Source organism: Marmota flaviventris, chromosome 18 (genome assembly GCF_047511675.1).
Source record: "Marmota flaviventris isolate mMarFla1 chromosome 18, mMarFla1.hap1, whole genome shotgun sequence".
Taxonomy (NCBI): domain Eukaryota; kingdom Metazoa; phylum Chordata; class Mammalia; order Rodentia; family Sciuridae; genus Marmota; species Marmota flaviventris.
This window is the reverse complement of record NC_092515.1, coordinates 11,255,743-11,272,628: the sequence shown is the minus strand read 5'-3', so window position 1 is coordinate 11,272,628 and position 16,886 is coordinate 11,255,743. Positions and strand designations below refer to the sequence as shown.

The following is a 16,886-nucleotide window of genomic DNA, read 5'->3' as shown; positions in this document are numbered from 1 at the left end:
TTTTTGCAAGGTCATTCTCACTACTATTGTCATTTAATGGTTTTCTCAATAGGTATGTGTGTGTGTGTGTGTGTGTGTGTGTGTATAAACTTAATTTCATTTATTTTACAATTTATCAATCTGCTCTTAAGTATTCTGCCATTTTCTTTTTTGGTTTTGTTATTCCTTTATGAAAGTCCTGAGATGGATATTTTTCCCTAATTGATTATTAGTTTCCCTTCTATTTTAATATACCAATTTAAAGCTCAACATTTCCCTCTGTATATCTGATTTTTGTGTTTCTTTTGGTGGTTCTGTCCATTTTTGCTTTATAAAATATTAGCTTATACTTTATGGTAACTTGAGCCTTTTAATCATTATAAAGGGTCCCTGAATGTTAATTATTTATTTATTTATGATGTTGGGGATTGAACCCAGAGCCTTGTGGTGGGAGGGAAGCACTCTACCAACTGAGCTATTTCTCCAGCGGGCCCCCCCCCACACACTATTTTTTTCCTTTAAGTTCATTTGCTTAAGCATTAGTGTAAGAAAAATTTAAATTATAGAAATAATTTGAAACCTGGGATGATAGTATTTTTATTGAGAGAAGATTTTTATTTACTTTTGTGAGGGCCAGAAAATGCTAACAAAATACATCCACCATCATGCAGTTTCAGGGATTTGGTACTTTGGTATCAGTCCCTTCTAGAGAAGTCCTAATTCCCTTTTCCCAATACTCCTGTGGAGAAGGTCTTTGATGGTTACCAAAGGAAATGAACTCCTATTCCTTGAAAATGACCCCTTCAATAAGTCTGCTTCAGTTCATTCCAGATCTTATACAACACCATAACTGGCTAGCTTATAAAGAACAGATCTTTATTCCTCACGGTTCTGGAGGCTAGGAAGTCCAAGTTCAGGGTGCCAGGGGATTCAGGGTTTCTGAGGGTTCACTTCTGGTTCATAGGTAGTTCCTTCTAGTGATTTCTTCATGTAACTGAAAAAGCAAATGAGCTCCCTCGGGACACTTTACTGACAGTACTGATCCAATTCACGAGGAAAAGCTCTCATGATGCAATCACTCCCAAAGGTCAGCTTCCTAATACCATTATCTGGTGGGTTTGATTTCAACACATGAATTTGGGGGTGGGGACGGTGACACAAGCATTGATATCACAGCCAATATCTAAAGCCTAGTCTGCTTCTCAGTCTTCTAAGAATCTACAGTCTTCTAAGACTGACACACAACAATGAACAGACATTTGCCCAAAACCTTCTCAGGGATTTCTGGGAAGTGAAAACTAGGAGGGCAGAGTATTTGGATACTTCTGCTCCAGGGAACCGGACTTCGTCTCTCGGGAAATGTAGTCCAGGACTGAAGTAATGTGGCTGGTTTCCCGCCTAGAATCCTGGGACCTGTAGTCTAAGCTCAGAGCACTTCGCGTACTTCCGTTTCTAAGCCCTTCCTGTAAACGGGCCCTCTCCCCCGCGGAATCCTGGGAAGCGTAGTCCCGGAACTCCTGTACTCGCAGGCTCTTCCAGTGGGGGAAGGCAGTTCTGGGAGTTCTGGGCTGAGCAGTGTAGCCCAGGAGCTTTTGGTAGTCGTTGGTACTTCCGCTCCAGGAGGATGGCGTAGCAGCCATCTTTTCTCGGGCTTTAGTGGTTTTGATCTTCTTCCCTGAAACCTTTCGAATGTCTCCTGAATGTACTTGGGAACAACACTTAGCAGTCTTTCGTTTGGGGAGGACCGGCTGACAGCGGACGTTTGCGAATGGCGTTTTGCGTTCTCTAGGGCGGAGCTTCCTTGAATTGGGGGCGTACCTGGGTCGACGGAGTTTGAGGGTCTCCTGGGGGCTCGCGCCTCCTGCCCGACTCGCCCACCTGCGAGCCTGACCTGCAGCTTCAGACGGTCTCACCTCGGACCGCCTAGTTAACCCCTTTGTGCTTTTGATTGTTCTGTAAAAGGAAAATACAAGTTACACCTTCAAATGATGGAATATTTTGAGAAAAACGTGGTATACTACAAAAGATTTAAAACTGCCTGGTACATGGATTTTTCTTGATACTACTAGAAATTTTCCGAGAAGCGCATGTTTCTGGACTTCATCTGTCGGGAAATGTAGTCCAGGACTGAAGTACTGAGCGTCCTGAGGTCTGGAAGCAACTGCATTATCCCTAAACCATTGACCTTTTAAAGAAGGAGAGTGTTGCTTCTAGCTGGTCTGGAAGATGTGACTGTGACTGATTGGAGGTGGAGACACAACCCTGGTTTTTCACAGCCTCCTTTTCTTCACTATTCCTGACTTGTCCAAAAGCACTGCAGAAGAGAAGAGGCCGCAGAGCCCCACGTGAGTAAGACTTGTCATTCCACAAATGTCACATAAATCTGAGAATGTGTTACAGTTAAAGCCTAAGTTTCCAAGTTCCATTCCAAATGCTTTATACAGATGAAGCCCTTCAGAGTGCTTTGTGAAGTGGTACCGCTATTTTTCCTACTGTGAAGATGAGGAGACTGAGAAACAGGGAACGTAACCTGTTTGCCCATGGTCCATTGCTAGTAGGTAGCAGGAATAGCATTGGATCCTAAGCAACGTGAATCCAGATCTGAGCTCATCCTGTCTTTGGTATGGTCTCTCTGGGTCATAGGACTCTGGTCACTATTGAGTGGAAATAGGCCGAGACTTGAGGGGATCTTGAGAGCAAGATGTGGATTTCATTTTATTTCAAATAATATTTGTTATAGAAATAACCTTTAATCATGGAAAACACAAATTTATAAAAAACTTTAATTACCACAACTATATCATGTAAAAATAACAAATATTAATAGTTTAGTGCCTTTTTTTGTCATCATTGTGTATGTTTTTGTTTAGCAGAGGTCTTTTGGGGGGACACTAATAGTCACAGCAATGCTTTTGAGACTGGGATCCCCTAGGCATGATTGCACTCCCTTATCATCCCAGCTGCTCTGGAGGCTAAGGCAGAAAGATCACAAGCTCAAGACCAGCCTTTGAAACTTAGACCTTGTCTCAAAATAAATTTTAAAAAGACTGGTGATGTAGCTCAGTGGTAGGAAGCATGTTTTATCCCTCCTATGGAAAAAAAAAAAAGGAAGAAGAAATGAGTCTACAAATCAACAGCATTAGGATCACATAGTGAGAAATACCCAGCCTTAAGTCTCATCTAAGACCTTCCACTTTAGAATTTCTGTAGATGGAACCCAGAAATTGGGATTTCAACAAAATCCTAAGGTGATTCCTACACAGGCTCGGGAAAGGGACCTACTTGGAAACTCAGGCCTAAGGCAATTGATCTTGCCAAATGTCACAGTTAAAACTGAGCTGGCCACACAAGCATCCTACTCAGTCCAAAGATTTTGTTCAGTAAATGTTGTCAGTTATCGAGTCTTCTGAAAAATCCTGACATGAGCAGAAGGCAGCTAGCAAGTCTCGAGTTAACATGGAGAGAATTAGAAATGTGAAGATAAATTTTTCCTAGGATTTGGGGAATGGGTTCATTGCTCTTTTGTACCAGAGGATTTTTGTCTAAAGTGGCAAGATTGACCACTAGTTACTGTCAATTAATGCTAGATACTTTTTTTCTGTAGTCGTCATTACTATTATTACTACTGTTGTTGTTACTATAACAATTTCCTGATTTCATTAGTTTTTTATTTATTTACTTATTTTGGTGTTGGGGATTGAACTCAGGGGCACTTGACTACTGAGCCACATCCCCAGCCCTATTTCATATTTTATTTAGAAACAGGGGCTCACTGAATTGCTTTGTGCCTTGCCTTGCTGGCTTGAATTCACAATCCTCCTGTCTCAGCCTCCCAAGCCATTGGTATTACAGGTGTGTGCCACCACACCTGGCTAGTTTTTATTTTCATATAAATTTTAAACTTTCAGAAAAGTTGCAAAACACTAAAAGGAAATCTCATACTCAATTGAGATTCACTAGTTGTTTGCATTTTGCCTATTTTCTCTGTTGGTAACCATGAGCCAAATAACACCAGGAACATATCTGTAACCAAAGGCATTTAATTTTATTTTAGCTTGCTGCAACAAGGGAACCCACACACTGTTGGGAATCAGGCCTGGGGTCTCTTGGTAAGAGGCAGTTAGGAGGAGCTGGTTGTAGCGTTTTGACTTGTATAAGCTGAGATGGGGAGAAGTGTAGGCAGTGAGTTTGTTCTGGATTTGATGATGTCAATGATCAGAAGTAATTTGATGACCAAGTATTCTAATAATTTTTCCCTAGGAGGTGGGAGAAACCAAACAGATTAGAGTTTTCACTAGTAATGAAGTGGTCACTCATGTTAGTCAGGAGAAACAGTTATTTGGTTATTTTTTGTTACTGTAGAATGTGCCTCTGTGTTAGAATGTCTTCTTTTCTTTCTTGTGCATCACTATCACTGAATGGCCTTGCCTCATTTTTGTTGGTCAGCTGGAAACATCAAGTATTGGCCCTTGCCACTACTAGCTATTAGAGCTTTTTTTTCTCTTTTCTACAGCTTTATGTATATGTACGTATACATATGTGTTTGTATACTTATATATACACATTTTTTCCCCAACTACTAAAACAAACTGGAGACAATGATTAAAATGAAATTAATTACATTGATAGCATACTGTTATCTAACTCACAATTCATACTTAAATTCATTCAACTTTCTCAATAAAGTTGTTGTTCTCAGAGTCTTTGAGAACACTTCACCCCCAGGTCAGAGATTAGCCCAGTTTTATTGCACATTGCACATAAGTTTTTTATTGCATTGAACATAAGTTTTTGTTTCATTAGTCACTTTAATCTAGAATGATTCCTCAGACTTTTTCTTTTTTTGCTTTGGATATTTTTGTAAAGTATTGGCAAAGTATTTTGTGGAATGTCCCCACTCTTTTTAGTTTATTTGGTATTTGTTCATGATAATCAGGCTGTGTATTATCAGCAGAAGTGCCACAGAAGTGAGCAGGCTTCCTTCTCTGTGCATGATGTAAGTCAGATGTCACTCAGTGGTGGTCTCAGGTTTGTTCTTTTGGCTAAGGGCCAATACTTGATGTTTCCAGCTAAACAACAGGTTATCTTTTTCCTCAATACTTTGAGATTATGTAGCTATCTTTTTCCTCACAAACGTCAACCAACTTTTAGCACTCATCAGTGATTTTCTAGTTATTTTTTATTCTAAATGTATTAGTGTATGTGTTTTATAGAAAGGACTTTTTCTCTTCTCATTTATTTGTTACACATTATTTATAACAATATGAACTCAGATTTCTATCTTTCTCACTTAAACAGAGTGTAGATTGTCACACTTTTTATTGCAATATCTTAATTTTATCAGTTTCTTTACCTCTATGCATATGTGCTAAAAGGGTACTTCCCACTTAAAAAGGAATAGCAAAGGCTGGGGGTGTGGTTCAGGAGTAGAGCATGTACAGTGTCCTGGGATAAACCCCTGGAACCACAAAACCAAAAGGAAACATCACAGATTTCTATACTTTTTAAAGTTTTCCTAATCAATTTAAATACTGTTGTTGGTCTTCGAGTATACTTTAGTGGTAAAGTATTTGCTTAACATTCATGAAGCTTTAGGTACAATCCCCTGCACAGAATAATAATAGTAATAGTAATAGTAATAATAATAATATTGTTGTTGGGGTAGCAAATTATTAAAGACAACCAAATATTTTTTAGAAGTTTTAAGAGATTTTCACATCGAAGAGGGCAACAACATGTGAGCTCCGTGTATCTTAAAATATTTGGAGCAAGTACCTTTGCTTATTTGCAAGGAGCAACCACATGGGTTAGTTACATACTTTCTCAGTTTCTGATGATTTCTCTCTTTTTCCAGTTCTTCTTCTTAGGACTCTGCACTCCCTGGAAAGATAAATTAAAGATGAACACATTCAAGGTGAGTAGAACTTACCTTTCTCACTACTAAAAGTGCCTCTTTAAAAAGTGCTCAGAGATTGGAAGTGTTTCAAAGCAAGTCAAGTCATGAGGAGCTGCAGAATGTACCAGGTGCTTGTTTTGTCCCTTTTAAGTTTAGCTGGTTGGTATTAGTTCTTGTTTTATTTCATTTTTTACTTTACAAATAAAAGTCTATAGATTAATGGACAGGTATGCTCATAGTTATATGTTTCTGTTCATAACAGATACAATTTTACTTAATCTCATGTATTCTTTTTCTATGCTGGGAGTCAAATCCAGGGCATTGTGCATGATAGGCAAGCTCTCTGCCACTGAGTTATATCCCCAAGCCCCTAAATGCTTCATGTTTTCTATTTTTGTTGTTGTTGTTGTTTAATGTTATACAAATTTATTTTTAATTGCTTTACTAAATTTCCACCAAATTTATATACCCAGTTCTTAAACTATTCTCTATGTAAACATTTATTTTAGTTAGCACTTTCACTGTTTCAAGAACACTATAGTGAACAGTGTTCCTACATTTAGCTTTTTCTGAAAAGTCAATTTTGAAAAATACTGCAGTTTTAAAGGGATTCTTAATATACTAGGTGTTCAGAATTGAAAAGATATGTCCTACATGTGGTACCTTAGATATTTTGGGTAGATTTAAATACAGCCCAATGCATCAGATTTGACTACTGCTTCACATAGAAAAACATTGCTCAACATTTTCTTACCACAAGATTTAGATTCTGTCTTTCCCATGCCTGAGTCATACTCTGGGTATATTTCATTTACTGATCTATTTTTTTTCCTCTGTGGGTTTGGTACTAGCAATTGAACCCAGGGGCGCTTGACCACAGAGCCATATCCCTATCTCTTTTTAAATTTTTTTAGATTTTGAGACAGAGGCTGACTATGTTGCTGAAGCTAGCTTTGAATTTGGAATCCTCCTGCCTCAGTGTCTTGAGTTACTGGGACGTGTGCCTGGCTTTTAAATTTTTCTTCTTTTTTTTTTTGTCCAAGTAATATATGACATTAATGTAAAAAGTCTAATGTAAAAAGTGGCACTAGAGAACTTGCCAGGCACTTATGCTCTATCACTGCATTTATGCCTCAGAGCAACTGTATGAGGAGGTACTGTGTTTCCTCTTCATTTTAAACATAAATAAAAGTGGCTGTGAAAAGTATTCACATGGAATACTAAAGATCTAAGGTGAAGGTATCAGGTTCTAGTAAAAGATGGAGAGACTTGACATTCCCTTTGGTTTATTTCAACCTATACACTATTTAAAGTCATCTGGCTCCGACCTCAGTGGGAAGGCAGCTGCTATCAGGCACTGTTGGAATTTAAATGATGAACAATTCTGAGGAAATTGGAAATCTTAATTAAAATGTTTACATTTACATCCATTAGATTTCTAGGGAGCTTACTTATTATAGTATAAGCACCAGGTCTCTTTTTCATAGTAGCATTCTTGGTAAGGCTGAGGAAAATCAGTGTATGGCATCAATGAGATAGAAGGAAAAGGGCTGGGAAACCTACACATGGCTCAGAGTCCAGTGAAACCTCCCACCCATTATTTCTCTCTTCTCAGTGCTGTCCCTCTTCCAGTGGACACTGTAAGATTGAAGTCATGTGTGTGTGTTGTAGGAAGCTGTGACTTTCAAGGATGTTGCTGTGGCCTTTACTGAGGAGGAGCTGGGACTGCTGGATCCTGCCCAGAGGAAGCTGTACCAAGATGTGATGGTGGAAAACTTCAGGAACCTGGTCTCAGTGGGTGAGGCCTCCCTCTCAAATAACTCTTGTGACCTTGGCATTTTAATGCTTTGATGCTCTTGAAATAGTTCCCAGACTTTCCTAATTCCTGTGGGCTATAGAAGCAGGATGTTTCTGATTTTTAAAGAATGATACATGGACAGTATATTACTATTCCTTGCCTATTCTTTTTCAAATTTTGCTTCTGTCCCATTATTGAATTTTAAAACCAATTTATTGAATCCTATCAGCAATTTTTAATTAAATAAAAGAGGGTAGGAAATATTGGTGCTCCTTAGGAAGAATGGTACACATTCTAGCAAAAACTGGCCAACTGCATGAATGGTGTAAGGGTCAGTAGAAAGAAATTTAACAAAAACAGACATTAGATAAGTCATTCAGCTGGACATGGTGGTGTGTGCCTGTAATCCCAGCTACTTAGGAGCTGAGGGAGGAGGATCATGAGTTGGAGGCCAGCATCGGCAACTTAGTAAGACCCTGTCTCAAAGTTTAAAAAAGGGCTGGGAATGTAGCTCAGTGGTAAGAATGCTTGCCTACCATGAATGAGGCCCTGGGTTTAATCACTAGTATCTTCAAAAAAGAAGAAGAAAAGAAAAGGAAAGAAAAATATCATTCAGACTTTTTGTATTGTATGTTTTGTACACATATTTGGTTCATGAAATAAATTATATTTTGTGGTGCCAGGGATTGAACTCAGGGCCTTGTGCATGGAAGGCAAGCACTCTTCCAACTGAGCTATGTCCCAGCCCACATGGGTGATGGTTTTTTTTTTAAAAAAAGTGTGATAAACACTATTTTCAGTGTCTTGAATATACATTTGTAACTGTTTCCAGTAAATTTTAGCTCTACCTTGTCATTTAAACTTATGACTTTGCCTGTTCATAGAGCATCAGTTCTTCAAACGAGATATATCATATGCAGAAAGAGAAGAAAAGCTTTGGATGATGAAGACAGCAACCCAAAGAGAGACAAGTTTAGGTAAGGACCAAGCAGTTTTGAATCTTTATAGTTAACTGTCCATCTCTTTTGTTCTCATCACCCCTGTTGCTGTCACCTGGTACAACTTGCAAACTCTTTCCTGGATTATTGCAGCAACCTTGGTACTGATTGCTCTCTCCCTTTCTTCCCCTTCTACAGTCTATTCTCTGACATGGCACTCAGAGTGATCCTTTGTAGCCTTAAGTTAGAGTGTGAGATATTCCTCTGCTCAGAATTCTCTTGTGGCTTATTTTACTTAAAGTAAATCCACATTTTATGGGTGTTCAGATTTATACACCTTTAGAAGACATTTCACATAGTGACACCATTATTGCTTGTGATGATTCTCTGATCATTTCTAGTCTGTTCTAAACATTTATCACTAGCTATTAAATTTTTTGCGCATTTTACTAATGGTCTGAATTTATCAGTTTGGAAAACATTCTTGTCAAAGGCATCTAAAACATTCTTGTCTCTGCATCTAAAATTTTCTGTACTTTGCTTTCAAAGAGTCAGCATTCTTCTTGCCTCTGAATCTTGACTCTTGCTTGAGAAAGTAGAAACATGTTAGAAAGATTGTATAAAGGCCTTAGAAAAATTCTGGGCATGTGGCTTAGTGGTAGAGTTCTTGCCTGGCAAGTCTAAGACTCTGAGTTCAATTCCCAGCACTGCAAAAAAAGAGGAAGGGAAAAAGGAAGAAAGGAAGTAAGGAAATCTTTAGAATGCTCTAGTACACAAATCTTCATGCTTTTCTTTCACCCCAAGTGATTCTTACCATCTTTTATTTTGTCCTAGGCATTAACACACTTGGTATACCCCTGCTTCATGTACAGCTTTGTGCCTTCTCAGCAAAACTGCACTTTCCATTCTTTTTGGATTTCATATACTTTACTTTAAAAACAAAAACAAAACAAAACAAAAACCCCTTGCATCTGATCTAGCTCAAACTTGGATTTGGAATTATGAGAATCCCAGAAGTCAAATTGTGATTTATCTGTGCATCCATTGCTTGAACACCTACTAAATGCCAGTACTATTCTGGGCAGTAGTTATAAAACTCTGAGCTCCATTTTGTCCTTATTGGTACTGTGTTGTAATAGGAATGACTTGAAATTTTAATGAAAAGATTTAGTATGTCAGTAATTGTGTTCTTAAATGAGTTTCAGTAATGCTTAGTAGTTGGGAGCTTAATGGACCATCTCTTGGTTTCTGCCAGTAAACCAAAAGCCTTCATATATGGTGAAAAACTGGACTAGGGATGTGATTCAGTGGTTAAGTGCCCCTGGGTTCAAAAAAAAAAAAAAAAAAAGAATGTCATATATGGTGAAAAACTGTGCTAAACCATCCTGAGTTTTGTTAATGTCTCTTACTGTTCCTAAGTGAATCTTCAAGTAAAGCTTTTATTTGTTTGTGTCTCTGAATTCTGTTTTTATAGGAGAGAACAATCAAAGTGAGTTAAGGACTGTTCAAGACAGAGAATCCCATGAAAAACTTTCCTGCTGGCAAATCTGGCAACAAATTGCAAATGACTTAACCAGGTGTCATGGCACCATAATAAATAATACTGAGGTCCACAAACAGTGTTATTCCCCCTGCCAGGTTGGGACAGGACTACCTGTTCAAATTTCTGAAGATGAGAATTTGAAACAGAATCATAAAGCTGATGGTCCTAGCCATACTGAAGACTCAGAGTTTCCAACTTTGAGAATCCAGGATTCTTGGAGGAAAACTTCCATGATTGAATCACAGAATTATCAGGGTAGATATCAACAGATTTCCATGAAAAATAAACTCTGTCAGTACAAACAGAGTATTGACCCCATCAGTTGGATTTTTTTACATCACCATGATGATCTTAAAGTAGACAAAAGTGAAAAATCTTATGGCCTCAATGAATATGGAAAAGAGAGCCTAAAGATTTCGACACTTTGTAAGCACAGAATGACTCCCCCAGAACAGAAGCCTTACAAGTGTAATGAGTATAAAAAAGCCTTCAGTGATTTCTCCAGCTTTGATCCTCAGCAGCAACACTCAGGAGAGGAGTCTCAGACATGTGCTGAATGTGGAAAAGGTTTCCATGACAGCTCAGTTCTTTGTGTTCATCTGAGAGTTTGCATGGAAGGAAAACATAAGTGTAATGAGTGTGGTAAGGAATTCAGCCAGAGCTCACATCTGCAAACCCATCAAAAAGTCCACACAAGAGTAAAACCATACAAATGTGAGCATTGTGGGAAAGCTTTTAGTCGTAGATCAGCACTTAACGTTCATTGTAAAGTCCACACTGGAGAGAAACCTTATAATTGTGAGGAGTGTGGGAGGGCCTTCAGTCAGGCCTCTCATCTTCAAGATCATCAAAGACTCCACACTGGGGAGAAACCATTCAAATGTGATGCTTGTGGTAAGAGTTTTAGTCGGAATTCACATCTTCAGTCCCATCAGAGAGTACATACAGGAGAGAAACCATACAAATGTGAGGAATGTGGGAAGGGCTTTATTTGTAGCTCAAATCTTTATATTCATCAGAGGGTCCACACAGGAGAAAAACCCTATAAGTGTGAGGTATGTGATAAAGGTTTTAGTCGGCCTTCAAGTCTTCAGGCCCATCAGGGAGTACACACTGGAGAAAAATCATACATATGTACTGTGTGTGGTAAAGGCTTTACTCTAAGTTCAAACCTTCAGGCTCATCTGAGAGTCCACACTGGAGAGAAACCATACAAATGTGAGGAGTGTGGGAAGAGCTTCAGGAGGAACTCCCACTATCAAGTTCATCTAGTGGTCCACACAGGGGAGAAGCCCTATAAATGTGAGGTGTGTGGGAAGGGCTTCAGTCAGAGTTCCTATCTTCAAATCCATCAGAAGGCCCACAGCATAGAGAAACCTTATAAGTGTGAAGAGTGTGGGCAGGGGTTCAATCAGAGTTCACGACTTCAGATTCACCAGCTGGTCCACACTGGTGAGAAACCATACAAATGTGAGGAGTGTGGAAAGGGATTCAGTCGAAGAGCAGATCTTAAAATTCATTGTAGAATCCACACAGGAGAAAAACCATATAATTGTGAGGAATGTGGGAAGGTCTTTAGGCAGGCCTCAAATCTTTTGGCCCATCAGAGAGTCCATAGTGGAGAAAAACCATTTAAATGTGAAGAGTGTGGGAAGAGCTTTGGTCGGAGCTCACACCTTCAAGCCCATCAGAAGGTCCATACTGGAGACAAGCCATACAAATGTGAGGAGTGTGGGAAGGGCTTCAAGTGGAGCTTGAATCTGGACATGCATCAGAGGGTCCACACAGGAGAAAAACCATATAAGTGTGGGGAGTGTGGGAAGCACTTCAGTCAGGCCTCAAGTCTTCAGCTCCACCAGAGTGTCCACACTGGAGAGAAACCATACAAGTGTGATGTGTGTGGTAAAGTCTTCAGTCGGGCTTCACAGCTCCAGTCTCATCAGAGAGTTCACACGGGGGAGAAACCTTACAAGTGTGAGATATGTGGTAAGAGCTTCAGCTGGAGATCAAATCTTACAATTCATCACAGAATTCATGTCAGTGATAAGTCCTATAAAAGAGATAGTAAGAATAAAGAATCCACACAGGAAGAAAGTTCTATAAAATGATGTTTTTTGGAAGACTCAAGTGTCATGTGAATCCTTCAGTTCCCCAAAAAAAGAAATTTGTTTCATTGAATTCAGTGTTTCAGCCTTAGCTCTTCATGTCCCAGTGGTTCAGAGCACATGAAGGAACTCTCATCATTGGTATACTAAAGGTTTCAGTCAGAACCTTGAACTTTCCCAAGTGCTACTCAGAAGAGAGACCTTAGGATGAGTTTTATCAGGGATTTTGCAAATAGTATTATCATTGATATGCCAAAGTTAGTGTCTGCTGGAACGATAATTTATTTCATAAATGGAGAGACTGCTGAATCTGCATAATCTTAGCATTGCTGAGTACTTCATTGGTACTATATTTAATAAATGGGGAAAATGTGTAACTGAAAATTGCATTGGAATTACATACAGAATATTGCAAATTTGTAATCAGAATTCTGAGATGTGAAAGTAACCATAATAAAAGTAAGAGAGACAGTTGAAAGGTAGAAAAACACTCAGTACTTCAAACTACAATGTTTATTTGGTATTAGCCCCATTATGATTATCACCTGTCCTCTGACAGACTTTCTTAAGAAGCTGTGTCCTATCTTATTGGACTTTGCCTAGTGTTCTTTTGTTTTATACAGTATATTCAGTTATTTTTGTGACAATATAGAATGAAAATGAATCTTGTTCATCTTGGAATGGTAGGACTCTATCCTACTATTGATTTTTTTTTTTAAAATATGTTTTTGGTCATAGAGGGACACACAATAATTATTTATTTTATTATTAATTTATTTTTTATGTGGTGCTGAGGATCAAACCAGTGCCTCACACATGCCTGGCAAGTGCTCTGCCACTGAGCTACAGCCCTAACCCCAACTATTGGTTATTTTCAACACCATTAAGACAGAGGTTTGTCAGAAGTTACTCCTGACCGATGTTTTTCATAGTAATTGTTGGAATTGATCATTTTCTTATTCTCTACTTTTTCATCTGTGTTCTAATGGCTTTAATAAGTTTAATCAAACATGTTGCTTCTTGGGGCATTGATGACTTAATTTTTCCTAGCAGTGGAAATGAAGGAGGAGCAACTTGGAAAAAGAATTGGTCAGGATGCAGAATGTGCATCCTTTGGTAGAACAGAAATTTACTACTAGGAGATTCAAATGAGTAGGAAGCACATCATTGAGGTTGCTGACTCTCTAAACATGGAAGTAAGCATTCACCAATATGAATTAATTTTTTAATTTAAAATTATACGTAAATTGTACATATTGGTGGTATGCTGTATGATGCTTCAATTAGTAATTTAAATAATTGTTTAAACTTATCTGCAATAACATCATTTAAAATGATGGCCAAGACTTATGACAATACAAGAATAAATTTAATGTAGTGTAGGGAGAGCACCTTAAACTGGTGTGTGTCCATGTGCACATCCAGTCATGTGTGACAGGTTATTTACCTTACATAATAAACAGCAAGGAGAATCTTCAGGGATTTTTCCACATTTAGCTTTTGCATTTTAAAATTTTCAGTGAGAATTTTTGTAATGAAATACTGTAAGTTCACAGTAACACTGGTAGTAAAACTATATCAAATAAAATTTGAAATATTACTAAGAATATGTTAATGCCTTAGGGTTAATGAAACATAGCATATAAGATCAAAATTAAGAAAGAAACTCTGGAAATCAGTTATTTTTTAAAAATGGTATACTTGTTCAAACATACATTAGTGAGTGTGAATATCTATTTTCAGTTAATACACTTGAATCTCCTTGGGCATAAATCCATGCAGAGAGGTGTTTTTTCAGTAGTAGAAATTCATGCATCCTTGTTCTTGTGAGACTTGCCGGATAAATACAGAGTCCAGGGCACTACCTTGTCCTTTTTGGTGCTTGATCTGATTGGGGAAGTAGCTGAATTTTTCCAGACAGTGTGTGCCAAAGAGAATCTTGAGCTGTGGGGAAAAGGAATAGTGTGCAGGCTGTTTACAAAGTAACAGGGTGAGGCAGATCCTGAAGATGGAGAGTGGAAATATTTAAGTTCTAGAGGTGTATGTAGAGAGGACAGCCTGACTCAGTGGAGCCTAGTGATGGGAACAAGCAGCTATGCAGGGTTGAAGAGCAGTTTTTAGGCAATTCAGTTATCTTGGCTTTGGGGCGCTCTTCAGCAAAGGGTACATGTCATGAGAAAAGCTAAGTATGGAAAGACTATGCTACCTCAAGTCGTGCCACATATCACAAATCCTGGGTCTTTGATGTTTTGTATGTTCTTAGTAGGTATATCAGGATAGCTTACCAACTCTCAAGGTGATTTGTAGTTTAACAGGTTCAACTAGAGGTTGGCACATTACCTCCTTTTGTACAGATCCAGTCCAGAGCATTTGAAGCTATATTGGAATATGGCAGTGCCTAATTTATTTGTTGTCTATGCTGCTTTCTTGCTATGGAGGTAGTTTAGTTGTTGTGGCACACTATAGCCCACAAAACCTAAAGTATTTACATTCTGACCTTTTATAGAAGAACTTTGTTGACCACTGTGTTAAACCAAAATGATTGGTCTTTCATAACTGAAAAGATCACATGTAGTTCAGGGTTTAGACCTGGTTCAGTCAGGATTCCCAAATGATTTCCTTTTGGTTCTTATATCTGCCTTTCTGATTTACTTTATTTCTTAGGTTGGTGCAAAGATGGCAGTGGCAGCTGGGGACTACCTGCTTCTTCACAGCTGATGGGAGACAGCTGCATTTTTCATTTGTAGTGTTTGGTAGTTCACTCTTTACTCCCAATGTACATAGTATTCTGACCTTGACTCCCATCTATGGTCAGGATTAAACTTCTATCTGTGTGTCTAGCTCCCTTGGCCTTTGTGGGCTATTGAGTTTCAACTCCCACTTGGCCTTCATGGCCTTGAGTTTTGGACCTCTGAAAGGTTTTTCTATTTTTGAGTTTTGACTACATACAAATATTTTAGGGAACTTTATATAGTATCAGCATATCTTTGTTGTTGAGAATAGAGGTACCAATAAGAAATTCAGTCAGTGGTTGAATGGCAACACATTGAATTCACAAACAGGCCTAAGGTCACAAGACATCAATTTTAAGTAGAAAATCCTGAAAAACTGGAATGGGAACATACAGCAGTAGGGCTGAGGGCTTTCACTTCCACACTTATCTAAGACCCTCCTTTGCCATTAGTAGGAGCTCCATCCTCCCCACTCTATGGACTGAAGAACCTATAATAACCTTTCCCAAGATAATTGGTCTTGCAAGGAGCTATAGATCTTTAAGACTTGCCTCCATTACCTCTAGTATTTTTAGACCTATAATAAGTTCTCACAGGCAATGAGGAAAGGAGTCTTCAGGTAAAAAGTATGACTATGGGGGCTGGGGTTATGGCTCAGTCTTAGAGTACTTGCCTAGGATGAGTGAGGCCCTGGGTTTGATCCTCAGCACCACAAACAAACAACAACAAATAAATAAGATAAAAATGAAATTCTTTTTTAAAAAGTATAACTATGACACTATATTAGGCCAGCCAAAATAATGATTTTTAGATTTTGTATCAATAGAAACCTTAGAAAAATATATGGTTGCAGGGCATGGTGGCACATGCCTATAATCCCAGCTACTTAGGAGGCTGAAGCAGGAGGATCCCAAGTTTGAGACCAGTGTCAAAAATTAGCAAGACCCTGTCTCAAAAATTAAAAAGGTCTGGGGATATAGTTGAATAGTAGAGTGCCCCTAGGTTCAGTCCCCCGTACTGCAAACCTGTGTGTGTGTGTGTGTGTGTAAAGAGAGAGGGAGGGAGGGAGGGAGAGTGTGTGTGTTTTGTACTTTAGGACATAGAAGTCAGTGGAAAGAATACAGTGATAGATTTGTTGGTGTGGATACACTGAACAGTGATTGCAGACCCACTATGTTAGCTTGAGCACCTGAGGATGTCTTCAACAGTTTGTTGAAAAGAGAAGTTGGCTAACCCTTAAGTTAAAACACTAGAACTTTGTAAGTATGTCATAGAACAGTTTCTCGACGTTGGCACAATCAACATTTTAGACTGGATAGCTCTGTTTTGGGGGGATTTTCTGCATCATAGGATGTTTACCAGCATCATTGACCACTAGCCACTAAATGCCCATGCATGCATGTCAGTTGTAATAGACAAAAATGTCTAGACACCTACTCAGGTGTTCCCAGAGGGCAAAAATCACTCCCAACTGAGAACACTGTTGTAGATGGTATACAAAGACATAGGAATGCTGACATGCTGGAAGAGATTTGACATAGAAAACCTGCTCACCCAACCCTGTATGGGCCTAGGAGTGTGGTGTCCAGAGGACACTCTTTACAAAAGGTATGAGAAATTCCCTGGGGAGGGGATCATTGGCATCTCAGAGAGCTCTGTAGCGACTCTTCTTATGGACCAGGAATAAAAGTGGGAAATTTTGACATACAAATGGAAACTTGATGATGTGAGGATGATGGGATCCTGGAATGTCCAGAGTCAAGTAGGGGTACCTCATTGGCAGAGACAAAGTAATTGTGTTTATCATAATGATCAGAAAAGCAAAGGATCATCAGAATGGGTTAATAGGAAGAGATTTCTGCATTCACTCATTGATTGTGGCATCCCTTTGGCTA

At 38.8% G+C, this 16,886-nt stretch overlaps 1 protein-coding gene across 1 annotated transcript in view; it reads left to right on the top strand.

Moving 5' to 3' along the window:
• LOC114100937 (zinc finger protein 226) overlaps window positions 1-12,946 on the top strand; it is a 37,989-nt gene extending 25,043 nt beyond the window's left edge. Inside the window, exons 10-14 of the mRNA XM_034637177.2 lie at window positions 2,292-2,324; window positions 5,834-5,893; window positions 7,547-7,673; window positions 8,558-8,650; window positions 10,086-12,946. Coding sequence (XP_034493068.2) covers window positions 2,292-2,324; window positions 5,834-5,893; window positions 7,547-7,673; window positions 8,558-8,650; window positions 10,086-12,262 — 2,490 coding nt within the window. The 3' untranslated portion in view covers window positions 12,263-12,946. The remainder of the gene's footprint in view (window positions 1-2,291; window positions 2,325-5,833; window positions 5,894-7,546; window positions 7,674-8,557; window positions 8,651-10,085) is intronic.
• Window positions 12,947-16,886: the final 3,940 nt, after the last annotated feature.